The sequence below is a fragment of the Dermacentor albipictus genome, chromosome 7, assembly GCF_038994185.2.
Source record: "Dermacentor albipictus isolate Rhodes 1998 colony chromosome 7, USDA_Dalb.pri_finalv2, whole genome shotgun sequence".
Taxonomy (NCBI): domain Eukaryota; kingdom Metazoa; phylum Arthropoda; class Arachnida; order Ixodida; family Ixodidae; genus Dermacentor; species Dermacentor albipictus.
The window spans coordinates 91,439,059-91,457,350 of NC_091827.1; the positions used below are offsets into that span (position 1 = coordinate 91,439,059).

General features: G+C 47.8%; 1 protein-coding gene across 1 annotated transcript in view; it reads right to left on the bottom strand.

Moving 5' to 3' along the window:
- The window catches only part of LOC139048065 (phospholipid-transporting ATPase ABCA3-like), a 134,194-nt gene that overhangs the window by 79,675 nt on the left and 36,227 nt on the right, over positions 1–18,292 (bottom strand). The window contains exons 9-13 of the mRNA XM_070522459.1: positions 13,846–13,989; positions 9,617–9,734; positions 8,567–8,721; positions 6,173–6,328; positions 2,609–2,819 (exon numbers count right to left, since the gene is read on the bottom strand). Of these exons, the coding sequence (XP_070378560.1) occupies positions 2,609–2,819; positions 6,173–6,328; positions 8,567–8,721; positions 9,617–9,734; positions 13,846–13,989 (784 nt within the window). The remainder of the gene's footprint in view (positions 1–2,608; positions 2,820–6,172; positions 6,329–8,566; positions 8,722–9,616; positions 9,735–13,845; positions 13,990–18,292) is intronic.

Sequence of the window (18,292 nt, forward strand, 5' to 3'; positions counted from 1 at the left end):
GGACAAAAATAACTTTGTCGGATTAAAGATAAAAACCCACAACGTTGACAGGGTGGCCGAATATCGCGACAAACAAATTGGCTCAAGAAGAAGTCCAGCTGAAATCTGGCGTCGAAAAATAAAGTGTGAATGTAAGCACGTGTTGAACAGAGGCCCGGTCAGTCCTGTGGCCGAAGCCGGAACCCCTAAACTGTTGGGCTCCCGCAGATATAAGCCAGATGCCTGGCCGTCTGCCGTAACAGGGTGAGTCGGGGTTGAAGTTTAGGATGCGGACTCTATCACGTGAGAGACAATGCACTTCATGTGGCAGGTCTTCGACGGCACAGTTGAGAACACCAATCTTCGCGCGATGAAGATGCGTACGAATTATGTCATGTGCCGACTTTCACGTTCCTCATACTGCGAAAATGTTCTAAGGATGTCTTTGACAATCGCATAGTTTTTGAATTCAAGTAAGTGTAAAGTTAATTTACGGAAGAATAAAAATTGATTTGATTGCACACGGCAGGCACTACCAAATCCTTACTAGGGTGCTTAACACTGTCGTTGAAAAAGAAAAGTGTACAGTCATTCAATACTACCGGCACTGACATATGGGACAAAAGCTCAAGGTTGACAAAGAAGTTCGATAGTAATTAAGTCAAGGAGTGCGCAAAAATCGACGGAATGAAAAATGTTAGACCTAACGTTTACAAACAGAAAGAGATCGGTGCGGATCAGAAAACAAGCGTGGATAGCAGATATTCTAGTTAAAATGACTAGAAAAAGAACGGGGGTCGGGAAGGCCCTTTATTGCGTAAGACGGATACCAAGTGGCTCATTGGACTTGCAGAATGGGTGCGGAAACGTAACCGAGGATGGCAGAAATTTAGGTAGGGTGCTCTAATTAGGACAATCCCAGGTGCAAGTGGGAATCAGCTAGCACAAGACCGGGGTAAATTGAGAGCGCTGGGAGAGGCGTTCATCCTGTAGTGCACATGAAAATATGCTGAAGAAGGTGATGATAATGATGGAGTTTTGCGCGAGTAGTTTGAGTACGTCGGCAGTCTTGTTGGCTTTAGGCATCTGGTAGTCTGCATTCCGGCTTTCATGTAGAATCGGAGCGGCAGCGTAGTGAACCATAGGGAGAACACACAAATCCCCATGCAATGCTCCGCAATCACATTAAATAGCGATCTTGCTTCACGCACAGAAATAACAGTCGCGTGAGAATATTTTCACAACTAGGCGAAAGTAATGGATGTACCCTACGCGAAAATGTACCAGCCCCGTAGCCGGTAAAAATGCCGTACCATTGAGCATTTTCTGCCATAGCGCGGTAACGGACGACGACACAGCGACAGTTTGCATTATTTCTTGTGTCGTACCTTAGAACTCGAAGCGAAAAACGAACTCATTCAATTGCCCGTCGTAATACCTTGACACGTGTTCGCTCGATTTGCACCTGCTGCGGTAGCCCACAATAGTGTACAGGGAGATTGCTAGGAAATTTAGCATCGGGGGCACTTTAAAGAAACCTATGGATGAAGATTCAGAGCAGTACACGAAGGAATATCTCATCGCCACTATGGGACGGTGACAAGTTGAATCTTATCAACAAGCACACAATACATGCCGTGTTCTGTATTGGATTGAACAAAAGCTACCACGCAGCGCTGCCGGCAATCATCCTTGAGGCTGATTTCTTAGCGTTTAGAAAAAAAAGGAAAAGAAGGAACTGTGGCAACCCCGTGGGAAGCCTCTAGAAAGCCCAGAATCAATCATTGCTGTGTTTATACCGTATCGCGAAGAAGCGCTCTGAGGATGATAAGTAACTTCTAGTCGATGGGCGGCTACTCTTATTTAGAACAGTGGCAAAGTCGGTGGAACAAGATTTTACTGAAGTTCATCATGCAGGGATATATTTTTATAGCTTGTTTTTTCGTTGATGCCTTCACTACTTCATCGCGGGAATTTTGAAAAGCTTAAGGTTAACACGACAAGTTGTGGCGCTCGCGTAAATGATGTTGTTCAGGAAAGCTGAATAGGGTATAGTGACAGAGGCTCTATATATGAAACTATATACGAAACTTATTATCGAGATCAAATTGGCAAATGGCTAGTTAGCGATAATCAAGGCCACGTTTCGGTTGGCGTCTCCATTTCTCACTGTTTCGCTTTACAATAAATTTAAACAATTATTTATATTTGGTCCCGAGCGTAATCGAGTCAACTTGACGCGAGCTCCTCAAGAACAGCAACCCGACGAATTAGGGCAGCGCGCGACGAATTCCCGCTGGGAGAGAGGGACTTGTAATGTTCTAAGGTACAAACGCTGTGGTCTTTGGGGGCCAGCTAAAGAAAACGATGCGGTTGGAGAGCCTCGTTTGGTGAGCTTTCTTTGTGGCAACCGAAGGTGTAAAACGCTGCAGTCTGTGGTGGCGCTGTGGCGCATACGTGTATATATTGATACGATTAGCATTATCAGCCTATACTTCTCCCACTACGCATTGTAAATAAAGCTATGTTCAACAATGTGTCATGTCGCTGCACGCTTCAATGCTATACCTATTTACGTCGACAATCATCGTGGGATGCGTTTTGTGGACCTTTCTTTTTGTCAGCGTACCAAATCGATTTTTGAGAAACTGAGACGATCCGCAGCAGCGTATGGTCCCCTCGGAGAGGATGGCGATTCGGTCTCCAACGACGTCCGCTTCTTCCATGTCGTGCGTTGTCAGGAGAATGGTGCACGAGCGGCGCAACTTCTGCAGCAGGTCCCACACCTCGTGGCGGCTCTGGGGGTCCAGGCCAGCCGTCGGCTCGTCCAGAATGAGCACCTGGACGACGAGCAACGTGCAGTGCACAAACTAGATCGGTAAACTGGAAGAAAAAAAAATTGATCAAGAGCGCTCCTCCATCGTTAATCCTTACACGACGCCACTCACGAGATAACACAATAACGCCTACACCCGACCAATTACTGCCACTGAGGAGTATGCTCCGTCGGGTTTGTCAGCGCCCCGAGGCACCCAAGTAGTAGCGTTTCCTCGCATTCTCACGTCTCCTTTTCGCACCCTCTCCCTCCCTCCTCATGCACGCGAGTTGCGAGCGAAGGATGCCAAGAGCTTCGTGGCTACGCTGGTTCATCCATTCTATGCCTTCTCTCACCCCTCCTCTCTACCATTCTATTGACCCTTTTTGCGCAGCAGTTCGTTCTAGAGAAACGAGATGGCGCTTTCGGCGGTGCGCCGCGCGTGGCCTCAGCGAGAGCGCACGAATACGAAACCACTACCGCTGTTAGCTTGCTTCTGTGCGGCCAGCTGTCGGAAATGCAGGTGAGTTTTCGCTAAAGCACTGTGCTCCAATCATGTTGGATTGAATCAGGGGGATGAAAAACGTGTGCAGTAGTTGGCTGCAAAAATAGTGACGGGCACATACAGAAATGGAATGAATCTGTGGGCCAAGTTCGCGGACTGTTGCTGTAACTGTCCGCGCGTGTTACCAGCACTTTGAAATGTACGGCTTTTCTCGAGGGTATCGAAATTTACTCATCCTTTAGCGCTGCATCTCTAACCTTCAAAGAAAGCGCTTTAGCTCCGAGAAGTAAGCAAAAGTGCGTACCGCTCATTCAAGAATAAAAAAAGCGAGTAGTGCCGCTCCCGGTCATAGTACGTTTCGCGTACAGTATCAACACACATCTACCCCGACTGGCCCGGAAGCTTGCGCCCGCTCTATCGCCATTGAGCCAAGAATAAGGAAATGGGCGCACACTTCAATATATGCACTCTATATCCACACAATAAATGAATGACTACACCAATAGCACGCGAAAGATCGAAGCTGAAGCGTCACGGTCCGCAAGAGTATAAGAGTTACCAGTGATAAGCCATTTTCCTACAAGGTTTTACAATGTACAATGTGGCTACGTTTCGAACCTTGTGCGCATCAATAACAAATATATTGGAATTGAGCGCACCTGGGAGCAATTAGGTAGAAAATAACCAGATATAAACTGCACAGAGAGAAATTATTTATTCAGAAACGTTACTAGCTGCTGCTTCAAACTATTTTCCAAGTATGATGAGCAAAACACACTAATCCTGATTCAATTTATGAGCGGAAAGTTCGAATAGCTTGGAATACATATTTAGCCGCACTTTTAGAGCAAGCACAATGTACGCTGCTCGCGCCGCTTCGACAGCTTCATCAGCTGCGAAAGCTCTTTTGCACGTTCTCTGAAGCTGTGGCCAAAGCTTCCTGTCGTTCACCCATTCACTCTTGCAGATGACGTTAAATCATCTGCAGATCACTCTTGCAGATCACTCTTGCAGATGACGTTTTGCAGACGTCATCTATAAAACGACGTCTCACGTTTTGGGAGACGTCGTCACTACGACGTCTCCCAAAACAGGTTTGCTAAGCCGTACCGCCGTCATACGCATACATTATAAACACGCAGGCAACAGAGGCAGTTGAGGTAAGCAATGGACGCGTCACCACGAGATTAAATATGGCAGAGCACAAGGCATAGCCGCGGAAAGGGTCAATATACCTCCCCTCTGGACACTTTCACGCTAGTAGAAAGGTAAGCGGTGCAGTTTATGCCATTTTTTCGCGCAAGGCCACGGCCAATTACAGCCGTCAAGGCGATTGTGACGACGCCCAATGAGCTCCAGAGGGCATTATGCACATTAGACGCGGTACGGGCCAAACGAGTTTCTCACGTCGCCTATCCTGTCTGCCATGCTCCTTCCATGCGCATACCCACTCCGAACCCCTCCCCTCACCTCTCCCGCTTAAACACGGCGTGCCGGAAAACAGTATCAGTGACGCAATAGTCGAAAGCAGAGGCAAGGGAGTATTCGCTTTAAATATAACGTGCCAGCTGTGGGGTCCAACAACGGCCCCTCGGGTTTTTGGTATTTCGTGTGAGTACTGGTCCGGCTGAAATATTTGCAGTTTCTAAATCATCGACACTGGTGATCATTTCAATACTTGCCATGTTGCAAAGAATATAACCAGGATAACGTGCGCTGACTAAATTATCTTAAGTGCTACCTAACGTTCTTCCAGTCAATAACCATGGGGTTTGATAGCACCGATACGCGTTAGATGAGCATGCATTATGGCTATTCCCTCCCTATTGCCATCTGGTCTACCTACGGTGCGCAAATCTGCTTCCCCACACCGCCACATTTTTACAGCGAAGCTGCTTATGGCTAGGTTCTGGAGGATCAAGTCTGCGCGGACTTACACCAACTATTTAACTGTGGAGTGGCTAGAACCTCGCTGGGTTTCTCTTCACGTTTGCAGCTTCGCCGAAATGGGTGGCGCAGAGCTGAGAGAGAGTGAAATAATGTATAAAAATTGCTTCTGACAGAGAGAGAGAGAGAGCGAGAGAGGAAGGGGCGCTATTTTCTGCAGTACTTCAGGGAGCATGACTCAGCGTATTAGCGACGCGGCGAGTGCGGGTAGAGCCTAGCGAGAGAAGGAACGCCGCGGTGGGGGCGCAGGTGGCGAGACGTCATTGCTCTCCGATTAAAACCCGCACGCTCGCATTGGCGGATTTCAAGAAGCTACCAGGTGCACGGCGTCGGAGCTGGCATGCATCAGAGCTAAGGTGCGGCGGTTGCCGCTGCGTCGCGTTGGTGCAGCGTCTGGCACATGACACCGACGCATATGGCGTCTCAACAAATCGCTTCTGTTGCGGCGGGCGCCTCAAATGGCGCGCCGTCCCAACCGAACCCCCATAGAGGAAGACGGCATGGATTTTTCTCAAGCCTTAACTTCCCTCAGCTCCGCCGGTCTCTGGTGTTTGCGATAGCAGAGCCACGCATATTTTTTTCATACGTAGGTTGATCCCGAAGAAAGTACAATGCCGGGCCAACCTGCGGCGGTGTTGAAGCAGGTATTAGGCACTCCCTGTAAGTGGGCCGATCCCGTAGTACTGCAATACCGGGTCGACTCGCGGTGGAGGTTCAGTTCGCCATTAAGGTGCCCATATTCACAACTTCGCTGGCCATGCGTCATCGCAGAGTGGAAGGGCACGGAATTTTCTGAGGAATGTACCTGCCTTTTCCGAATAAAGTTAGTTGCGAGTGATGGCATGAAATACCGTGGAGTGGTGAACCATGTCCAAGCACTACCTAAGTCGTTTACATGCAGCTCAGTATGCCATTGTGAGTGTCACCTTTGGATCGGCGATGACTGAAATGCCTATGCACAGCTTCCTCTTGTATCCTGCAGGGAGTGTTCTCGGGAAACTATGAAGATGCGACCCGAGGTGGAGCGACTTCACTAAGAGCTCCACCTGCTCTGCGAAGGTATCGCGGGCGGCACGTTGAACCTGCGCAATGGCGAAAGGGCACTAACTATTCCGTATACAGCTTGAGTGAATGAAGGGTCACTATTCGGAGAGTTTCATAAGTGCATTGGTAGTCCTCACTCTTCACTTTCTTTCCACTTTGGTAATGGAAAACATAAAATTCAGCCCACAGCTGCCGAGCACATACTTCTTCGTTAGTAAATGAATCAAAATAATCAATCCATCAAGTTTTTATGGTTTCTATACATATCACATGTTATTTTAGCACAGGCAGAACCCCTGAACCCTTTCAAGGTTTCAGAGTGGGGTCTGTTTTTGAACATAGGTGATCACAAGTGAATTAGAAGAAAAAAATACAAATATTACACAATCTTTGTTACAAATGTGTGCAAAATGTTTTCTTGTTCTGTTAATATGGCTGCTATTTAAGTTAAGTAGATGAATGCGAACAAGTTACTATGTAAAGAAAGCGATGTGAATGATGTGATGCTGTACGGTAAAGGGTTCCACATTTTCGCGGCATTAAAAGAAAATGAATATAATTCATAGTTAGTCCTTATGTCGGGTATACATAATCGTACAGTTGAGGTAGGACGTAGTGAATATGTAGGCTTTAGACATGTTACTATTATTAAGGGGATAGCACAGCGTAATGTAAACGTTTGGAAGCAAGTCGTAAAACACGATAATTGATACAAAATCTTATGAGTAGTGTGTTCCGTAATCCAGAGAGATGTGAAACTAAGTCCGTTGCTTGTATAAAAGGAAGAGCACATAGTGCTTTGTTCTGTGCTATTAAGGGGTTTCAGCGTTGTCTTGTAGGTTAATCCGTAAATTGCTCATGACAAATGACACATGTTACATGCGTAAATCACGCATGTGTGCTAACTGACGGCTCCGCATATTCATGTTGGTGAAGGTGTACTGAGCCCATTTTAACCCAGGATGTGCGCTTAACTTTGCCGTCAGCTGCTCAATCAGTGCGTTTATCATGTCGTGTATGATATTGTCACGTGGTGGTGACGTTCAAGAACACATTAGCAAATACTGTGAAAGACAAAACTAACTTTTATTGGGTGAACCTGTGCCCTCAGAAACAGGCTGCACTTATAGCACAACGACACCGGCGAACACGGTCGGTAATCGTCGAAAATCTGACCAGCTGGTCAAGCGCGTCGGCTTTTATACATCAGTCGTCGAATGTTCCAGAGTAGTCGCTGGGACCCGCGTGCCTTCCACAAAGTTCTACATTATTCGCGTCGCGGGCACATGCGATCAGATTACTCAAGGTTCGGACAAAGACAGCGGATAGAGCATCGATAACATTCCAGAAACTTCCGATACATGCAGGCGCGTCCTGCGCTGTGCGATAACATTTGTTAGGCGGAGAAACGCGGTCGCCCGATAAAGTTAAGTACACGTGCCAATATCAATATGTCAAGACGCAAGTTATGTGTTTGAAATTCTGGAACATTACCAGAAGAACCATAGGTATCCTTCGCAAGTCTGAGACTGACGGAGCGATTAGCTGATAAGTGGTCCTTCCATTAAGGAGGGAGACTGTCATTCTCGCTTTGTCTATACTGGCGAAATTTGCGTCACCTAGGTGTCATGACCAGTTGCATATGCACATGGATTAATTCGCAGTGTTTTTGGCTACGCTGGCGACCTTGTACAACTGTCCATTTCAAGCTCCTAGGTTTCGTAGACTGATGCCTTTCGTTGCGAGCGTCTGTAACCGGACAAAACTTGAACAGCTTTTGCGTTGCCTTTTCTGGAGCTAGAATAAAGCGACAAACTTGTTTCTTCTGCACAATATATTGGTACACGCATGGTAGGGCTTTCTCTAAAAGGAAGGAAAGACCCCAAAGCGTTCACTGGAATTCCGCTCAGTTTACGCCGCGGGTATGCACAGCTGCCTCATAATGCAGTGAGGTATTCTGGCGCCAAAACATGCCCGACCAAAATAAAAATTTAAACTGATAAGGCTGTTCTTATCGGTTAACTAGTAGCATCAGATAAAAGCGATCTTTCCATATACGTCATAGAGATGCATTGTTTGTTGGCACTATATTTCTAGAAGCGATGTCGTCTTCTAAACTTACTGTTTGATCTTAAAAACGATCAACACGACCGGTTGTATCGAAATTGTACTAACTGGAGCACGACCATGGCGCAACAAAGGCAAAACCGGGAGGCAGTAGTACGTATCAGCGTTGCTATACTCCATCGCGAACCGGATATAGTTGAAGCACTCACGAGTGCGAAAAAGTAAAGGTGCTCGTAGACGGTCAGGTCTTCGTACAGCATATCCTTCTGAGGACAAACGCGGACGTACTCCAGAGAGTCATCATGGTTCTTGATCAGGTCGAATCCTTCGATGATGGCAGTGCCGTACGTCGGTCGCAAAAACCCTGCGAAGTATGTACAGATGCATTTAAATATGTAGGTTGTGTCGATGAATAGTGCACGTGCTTCGACGCTTTACTGTCTCATTAACGATGCAATATGCGGATTATTCATATCTGCATATAGAAAGATATGTAAAAGTGTACAAGAGTCGGCGACAAAAGCGCACTAGAAACGGGATTTCCGCAAAGGCTGGATCCTCCGTGAGGTCTGGGCACACAATTTCAAATTTGGTTTGAATAACTACCGTATTCTATGCTATTTAGCCAGTGTTGCATTAAATAAGAATCACCATGCCTTAACAGGAGCTCAGTTCTCGCAGAACAAGCATCACGCAAACTATCGTGCCCGGCTGTACTGCAGTTACGGTTCCTAAAAAATTAAGTGAGTAGAAACTAGAAATCTAAACAAATGTTTTAAATATAGAGCACAACAATTGTGATGTAGGAACTTGCGTTAACCTGCATGAAGATGCGATAAAGGTCTTTCTAAACTATGTCTGTAATAATTGTTTTAAATATCATTATTTAAGCACTCTCAGCATTTGATGCTTGAGGTTATTTCTGTTTTAACTAAGGTTCCGAGACAGGCTGCTTTTATGCTGAAAGGAGCTGTATTTAAAATTACGATATTCCGAAAACGACCGCATCAAAAGATTCGCTTTATTAAGCAATGCAGCTGATGGTAACTTCATCAAAGTTTTTAAGAGAGGGCTGTAGGTTGGCGTTCAAAGACAGTGCTTCGTTTTGAGAAAAGGTCAGTCGCACTTTTATGTGTCACCGAAGATATACAATAATTGGTTTAAGAGAGAGCATCTCCACCCTTCAGGCGAGAGCCACAGGGATTCAGTGCTGTGGCAATGCCAAAGCACGCACATAAACAAACAAAGAGAAAGCTCACCGGAGAGCATGCTGCAGATGGTTGTTTTGCCGGCGCCATTGTGACCCAGCAGGACAAAGATCTGGCCGTAGTAAAGCCGCATGTTAAGGTGATCCACCGCAAATTTCTTGCGGTACACCTGCGATGGGGATATGGAATTGTGTTCAACGCAGCATTTAACCTACCAATTGCAGCTGTAGGTATAGAGAATCATTACAGCACACACACACGCTGTAATACAATTGGCGGCGATTTATATTACAGGTACGCAGAGAAAGCTATGAAAGGAGGACGTACAGGAGGAGTTAAGGGGTAATGTTGGCGACAAAGGGGTCTTAAACGGGCGCACTCTCACTACCTCCCACGGTTTAGCACGAAACCACGATAGCGATGCTACCCTCATGAACGGGAATTGAATAAGCGACTTGTTGTCGGCAGCCAAAACAGAAAACATAACAGAGTAGCGGCTTGGACTGATTAATGGAACATTCTTTCGTCGAGGAAAAGCCTTGGCGCACAAATCATACGGAAAGAAAGAAGGCGACAGGACCGAGCGCTACCAACAATCTTGCACGTTTATTGCTAACACGGCCATATATAGCAAGAGGCGAAAGGAAACCAGAAACCACATTTTGGAAGAAGGCCATGAGGCAAATAAAGGTGGACGAATAAGTACACATTGACGGAACTGGCATCAGCAAAGAAGTATTATTTAAATCCTGGTGACGTCAATAAAGCTGTGGACAATAATTGCTTTCTAAGCTTTCTAAGTTAGTTCTATTACAGAATTGTGCGTTACATATGCGAAAAAACGCTCGTTTATATATCCCCAGTAAACGCATGAGCAATTATCTGTATGCTCATGGACAAAGTAACTCTCTCCTCATGTTCCATATATCGTGAAAACTGCTTTCATTGCATCAAAACGAAAACAAACGTGAAATCTTGCCGGGTGGGCTACCATGTGGACACCTCGTTGTAGATACTTATGTGAACTCTCAGTAGCAAAAAAAAAACATAATAGAACATAGGTGCTCATCAACGTTTGACGACTTATATCAGATTAGGGCGGTCTATACTAGCGGACCACTTTTTGTGGTTATGAAGCGAAAGCTACGAAAGCAAAGCGCACACAATGGAGAGCGCTACTGAAAAGAGTCCCACGTTTTCATTCACGTTACCTAAAGCTGCGGAAGAGTAAGCATACAAGACTTATTAGCTACAATGAAGTAAGACAAAACACACCACCTAATCTAAAAGTTTACTCATTTTGCGGCTTTTCTCTTCCGCGTGTACGCGAACGCGAAACCGTCGACCGTGAAAGCGGCATCGATTCACCGCCTGTTCAGGGCAACCAAAAACACTGCCAAACACGGGCGGACTACTTGGCGCGGTAACACATGTGCAAAAGCTCCGCCCCCGTAGCTTTTCCTTGCACAGCAACAGAAGGTTGTCCGCGAGTATAGATCAATTCACCCGAAAGCTAGTAGCACGAAAATGATTAAAGAATTTTTCTTCACGCATGTAACAGGTACAGTGGGAATATCTCACCTAATTGCTTCCGAATCACTTTTGTGTAGGCTTGACAGTAATGTGCAATATATTATGCAAGGGCTCTTCGGAGGGTGCATACTTATAATGCATTGTTCGCGCGATACTGCTATATCGCCTTTTGCTCAGAAATCACTGACCCTGTGGGACATCAAACACTACTCCGAAATGCGATATTATGTATTGGTGCAGTGATCTGGTTTCTCACTTGATATGTCGAGAAGCATGCCGTGATAAGTGGATATGCTTTCAGAAATAAAACACCTGCGATGAAACTTTAATAATGCTCGGTGAGAAGCAGTACATACATTTATGCGGCTAGCGCCGTAACAGTTCTCCGATTTTTGTTGTTAAAGCACTGTTCTCGTCTTTTCCTAGTGAAACTATCAACTTATATACATAAAGAAACTACGCAAACCGAAGCGTCTACTCTGCAGGGACCTAAATATAACCTAAGAATACAGGGAGTATGCAGACACAAATTCACTTAATTCATTCACTGCTAACATCAGTAACACACACAGTAGTCACTATGTGTAAAAACTACAAAGAGCTGTAGTTTCTCCCGGAAGGACATGTTTTGATAGCGATAGCAAATTATTAGACTACATGAAGCGAGGTTCGCAGTATAACCGGCCATTTAAGATGCAGAAAGCTTACCTTTATAAGTATTATAACAAGCATGGCGTCACCCGCTAACAAGCGTTATCTAACTTGATGACCGCAGACGCTCGCTGGCCCAACGCTGGCGTTATGGGTAGCGGTGGCCGTGGCGAGTGAATTCGCGCTGCCTCTCTGTTCAACGCGCACTAGGCGCGCGAAAGCGTAGCGCACACGAAGCCATCAGCCACCTCGGCCATCTCCAGCTCGCCAACTTTCGCAGATTACCTCCAAGATAGGACGCGCGCTGTCGAGCTCAGTCGCCCGCTAACCTGCAGCCTCCTCCTGGCGCCGCCCTCCTCCCCACCCAAGGCGCGTGGCCGGGGTCATAGCGCCCTTGGACCGTATACGGAACCTCACAGCCACGTTGACACCGATAACTGCGAATACAGTGTCTGTATCGTTCCTATCGCAGTAAATTATAAGGATTACTTTTTATCATTATATAAAGAAAAACTACTGAACCTCAATAGGCGGTAAGAAAGTGTCCCACATAGTCTCCCATTAGCTCGCTTATAACTGCCCCTGCTTTGCGCATGCCTCTGTTTGCACTATATCTTGCTTCGCATTTTTGAGGGGGTTGACAACTATTTAGAGCTGCTTCACGTTCTAATTTCAATCATATCACCGCCCTTTCCTCTTTTCGCTGGTGCGGATATCACGCTTGCCAACCGGTAGGATATCGTGTCGAACCTCGTCGTGGCTCCTATCCCTTCAAAGCGATGCCTTCTTTGTAGACTTCACTGGGAGCTTCGCGTGGCAGCTTGGTTCGGCGTCTCGCCGGATCCTCCGGCTTAAACAGCACGCAATTATTGATGGACAAAGTAGTGCCAGCCTGTGCCTGTTCGGTGTTATAGAGCAATAAGTCAGGACAGGACATAACATCTGCACATACAATTCTGCTTACAGATTTCTTAAGAACAAATAAATGGACGCATTATATTTAACGGCTTCATCATTTTCTTAAATTTCCGATATTTGAGCTAACGCACTCTCGGGACGCGTGTTGCGTCACTGTGTATGTGCCAGTTGCGGGCGCATTATGTAGAATGCCTCTTTGTCTTTGTGACGCATCAGGTATAAAAGCCTTGAATGTCTTTAGATATGTTTTGTACGTCTCTGCGCATGTATTTGTTCCACCGTTCGAGCATCAAACATCGCCTTCGTCCCATGACATCGCTATGTCATCTTCTCCATATGGCATTCGCTTCAAGCAGTGTTTGCGTTTGGCGAATAGTGCGTACAGTGAAGTGCATAGAGATTAACATCACGTAACCTAAGAATACAGGTTGCAGAAAATTAAAAAAAACGAGACAATTGGACACGTCGTGCTTACTCCTAAATCTTTTAGGTAACCGCTTCAAACAGCTTTGTTTTAGATATATTTCCGCATCCGCCTAATCTGCATATATTTTTCATGAACTTCGTCGCGAACGAGCAGGTGATTATGCTGTGTAAATAGAAAAATCTGGCCATTGCGCATAAAAAAACCATTGCGATGTTCTTTCTTTGCCCAACTAGGCGCTTAGCTGCTTTTCCACCTCACATTACGCCGGTCACTTTGTCCAGAGCACGGCATCAGTCAACCATTACATGGTATACTACGAAAAATAGAATAAAGTGTCATAAACATAAGATAGGGGCAGTGACACGACTGATAGAACGGAAAACGTTCGGCATAAAGAGGCACGAAGCAACGGCAGTACGTGCGAGAAAGCAAACGCGTGCAGGTGCAGGTACTGTACAGAAGTGGCTATGACCAGGTACACATGAAAATATTTCAACAGATCGTTTACATTGTACATAAACGCCGTCAAAGGTCATAGGTGGCGTGGCCCCATTCATTTTGCAATGATTGGATGTAGTCGGCTAGCACAAGGCCTGGGTAATTCGAAATCACTTGGAGAGGTCTTCGTCAAGAATTCGACATAAGATACACTGCCCGTAGTGATGGTGATCTCGCGTACTAAAACACTGCGAAGAGGATGTGCGGTGGCTCTTGAACGAATTCGCTAAAATACCGCTACACTGGAGCATACCTTGCACAGATCGATGGTCTCGAGCACGAGCAGCAGATGGCGCGGTTCTTCCTCAAAGTTCCTTTCGCCTTCCTCCTGCGAGTGACTGCTCTCTTGGCTACCAGGCACCTTGATCTGCTCCTCGACCACGTTCCAGTAGCTCGGCTGCCGACGGACAAAGAGGGTAGCTTCGCCACGCACACAGATGCATCCCGCTCGAGTTCTGAGACATCCATATGTTGACAATTCGGCTCATGGAAGCAACTACTTCACGACGCCATTCGAACCTTTATTTTTTATTTCTCGTGCGTCAGTTCCCTGCTGCTCGAATCAATAGATCAGTATCTGGATGATATTTCCATTTCAGTGGCATCACGTCCGAACACATTACACCAGCTTTCAGTCTCGTAACATATTGTCACGAAAAGACAATGTAAGATGTGCCTGGCGTCGGCGAGGCAGACCGTTGTACAAGATGGCGTACAATAAATTCAAGCCGGCGTCCTCAGCTTCTACTTCTTCTACCCCAGCGCCCGTCTCCAGCTGAGCGCGCGTTCCAGTCCCAACTTCTTTTTCAGCGCTGGTTCGTGACACCTAGCGGCATTATTCCCCCGCCAAAAGAAAGGCATCGACCCGATGCTTACTAAACTAGAAAGAGGAAGTGTGGAAGTCTTATGAGACCGGATTGGCGTCGCCTTAACGCGGGATATACGGTTTGAGGCGAATGACATGCACTATCTCCGAGTGATGCTGTCGACGCCGAGACGACGCGGCACCGTCGGGAATGACCTCATAGTTCACTTCACTAACGCGGCGTATCACTTTGTAGGGTCCAAAGTATCTACTAAGGAGCTTCTCAGACAACCCCTGGCGACGGACTGGAGTCCACACCCAGACTTGGTCACCTGGCTGGTACTCGACTTGCCGATGTCGAAGGTTGTAGCGTCGTGCGTCTGTTCTTTGCTGCTTCGCGATGTGTATGCGCGCAAGTTGACGAGCTTCCTCTGCGTGTTGAGTAAGTTGCTCGGCGTCGGCAGTAAGTGATGCGCTGGTGTCGTGCGGGAGCATAGCGTCTAGCGTGGTCTGGACCTCGCGCCCGTACACAAGACGGAACGGTGTAAATCGTGTGGTTTCCTGAATGGCGGTGTTGTACGCGAATGTAACGTACGGCAGGACTTGATCCCATGTTTTATGCTGGACGTCCACATACATAGACAGCATGTCAGCTATAGTTTTGTTGAGCCACTCCGTCAGTCCATTGGTCATCGGATGATAGGCAGTCGCCTTGCGATGTTGTGTACAGCTCAGCTCGAATATGTCCTCTATCAGTTGGGCTGTAAAGGCAGTGCCTCTGTCGGTGATGACATGTGATGGGGCACCATGTCTGAGGACTATGTGATCGATAAAGAACTGGGCAACTTCGTAGGCCGTGGCAAGCTGTACAGCTTTCGTCTCGGCGTAGCGTGTTAGATAGTCCGTGGCGACTATAATCCACTTGTTTCCGCTGGCTGACAAGGGAAAGCGTCCCAGAAGATCCATGCCGATTTGATCAAACGGCGCGCTAGGTGGCGCGATGGGTTGGAGTAACCCCCCGGGCTTCGAAGACGGTGACTTCCTGCGTTGACACTCACGGCAGCTTTGCACGTATCGCTTCACCGTGGTAGAAAGTCTGGGCCAGTAGTACGTCTGGCGTACTCTTGCAAGAGTGCGTGAAAATCCCAAGTGTCCAGACGTGGGCTCATCATGGCAGGCTAAGAGAATGTCATTACGAAGGGCGGCTGGTACGACCAATAGATATTCTTTGTCGCTGGCACTCGAGTTTTTCTTGTAGAGGACACCATTGCGCAGGCAGAAGGTCGAAAGACTGCGAGAAATGTGTCGTGGGATTGTAGCATTCTTGCCTTCTAGGTGATCGATGACAGGGCGTATTTCGGCGTCCTCGCGCTGCCGTATGATCAAGTCAGATTCGGTGAGGGCCCCAAGGAATGCGCCGTCTTCGTCCATGTCCTCATCACAAGTTTTGATGGGAGCGCGCGACAACGCGTCAGCATCTTCGTGTTTGCGGCCCGATTTGTAGGCGATGGTAACATCGAACTCCTGCAGACGGAGACTCCATCGAGCAAGTCGCCCGGATGGGTCTCGTAAGTTGGCTAACCAACACAGGGAATGGTGGTCTGTCACCACCTTGAAAGGGCGACCGTAGAGATAAGGCCGAAATTTCATGATGGCCCACACAACCGCTAGACACCTTTCTCGGAGGTGGAGTAGTTGATTTCGGCGCGTGAAAGTGTGCGACTGGCGTAAGCGATGACTCGCTCGACGCCTTCCTGGTGTTGAACGAGTACAGCGCCAAGACCGATGTTACTTGTATCGGTATGCACCTCGGTGACAGCGTCCTCGTCAAAGTGAGCGAGGACAGGTGATTTCTGCAGGCGTTGTCGTAACTCGGTGAAAGCTGCGTCCTGCTCATCCGTCCAAACGAAGGGTGTGTCTTCTCGCGTGAGGCGTATGAGTGGTTCGGCGATGCGCGAGAAATTAGCGATGAAGCGACGATAGTACGCACGCAGACCGAGAAAGCGGCGTACTGCTTTCTTGTCACGAGGAGTCGGAAAAGCAGCAACAGCAGATATTTTGTCTGGGTCAGGCTGGACGCCATCGGCGTTCACGACATGCCCGAGAAACTTCAGCTCTTCGTAACCGAAGTGACACTTTTCTGGCTTTAGTGTGAGATTAGCGGAGCGGAGCGCCTCAAGTACCGCCTCTAAACGCTTCAGATGCTCTTCGAAGGTCGCCGCAAACACGACGATATCATCTAAGTATACTAAACAAGTGTGCCACTTCAGACCCGTCAGAACCGTGTCCATCATTCGCTGGAATGTGGCCGGTGCAGAACACAGGCCGAATGGAAGTACTTTAAATTCGTACAGTCCATCCGGGGTAACAAAGTCAGTTTTTTCGCGATCTCGTTCGTCAACTTCGATTTGCCAATACCCGCTCTTCAGATCTATGGATGAAAAATACCTGGTTCGCCGCAGTCGATCTAACGAATCATCGATCCGCGGGAGCGGATAAACGTCTTTTTTTGTGACGTTATTCAACTTTCTATAGTCAACGCAGAACCTAAGCGTTCCGTCTTTCTTTTTGACGAGGACCACCGGCGATGACCAAGGGCATTGGGACGGTTGTATGACGTCATCGTTAAGCATTTCTTTCACTTGTGCATTATTAACGTTGCGCTCTTTCGCCGATACGCGATAAGGCAGTTGTCGTATGGGACGAGAATCGTCATACGTGATTATTCGGTGCCTCGTGATGGGCGTCTGGCGTACCTTAGAGGAAGATGCGAAGCACTCCTTGAACCGAAGGAGCAACTTGCGCAGCGCTTTCTGCTTTTCCTCCGAAAGGTCTGAATTGATGTCGATATTGCTGAGTGTCTGAGCTGGGTTCTCCTTCGTCATAGACGCAAAGCATTCAGCAACGTCGTCTATGGGCTCAGCGAAAGCGATAGTAGTACGACGAAATAGGTGCCGATGTTCCTGGCTGAAATTCGTCACGAGGAGCGCCGAAAGTCCATCTCGAAGCACAATGAGACTGCGGGCTGCACATACACCATGAGTAAGCATAAGAGAGGAATTGCCCTCTGCAACAGCTTCGCCGTCACGCAGATCGTCGCATACGACCATTACCAGGACACTTGCGCGTGGTGGTACAGTTACACTGTCGGCGTAAACTCGAAGCGCGTTACGTCGGCAATTGTCGCGGCTGTTCGCTGCTCTCTCTGTCGAAAACGTCACTGTGCGTGCCCTGAGGTCTATAACGCTACCATACTCTCGCAGAAAGTCAACGCCCAAGATGAGGTCCCGAGAACAATCGCGGAGTATAAGGCAGCTGGCTGGAAACGTGGACCCACGAATTTGTACTCTGACCGTGCACACGCCCAACGGTGTTACGATGTGCCCGCCAGCAGTACGAATTTGCGTTCCAGACCAAGGCGTGATGACTTTTCTAAGTTCCTTCGCTAGTTTTCCGCACAAGATTGAGTAATCGGCCCCCGTGTCCAATAACGCACTAACGTGGCGGCCGTCGAGCACAACAGGTATGTCGAGCGAGAGTCTGTCGCTGAGTTCGGCTGCAGTCGTCGCTGAATCGCGCTGAATAGACCGTGCTCGCGTCGATGGGAGGTCTTCGGAAGGGCGATTATCAGCGGCCTCGCCCCCGAAGGTCGCTGTTCTTAGTTTTCCCGGTGAGGGCTTGGCGATCGTCCTTGCACTGCCATTGGAGGGCTTCTAGCAGCTGGGGAAGATCGCCTGGGGGACGGCGAGCGCGACTGCCGCCGCGGGAACAGTGGCATACGCTGCTGTTTCAGGTAGTCTTCAATCGCCCTAGGCCTTTCGCCATATCTGGGCCTTGGTGAATCCGCGGCAAAGCCTTGCAGTCCGAGGCGGCGGTATGGGCACTCGCGGTATAC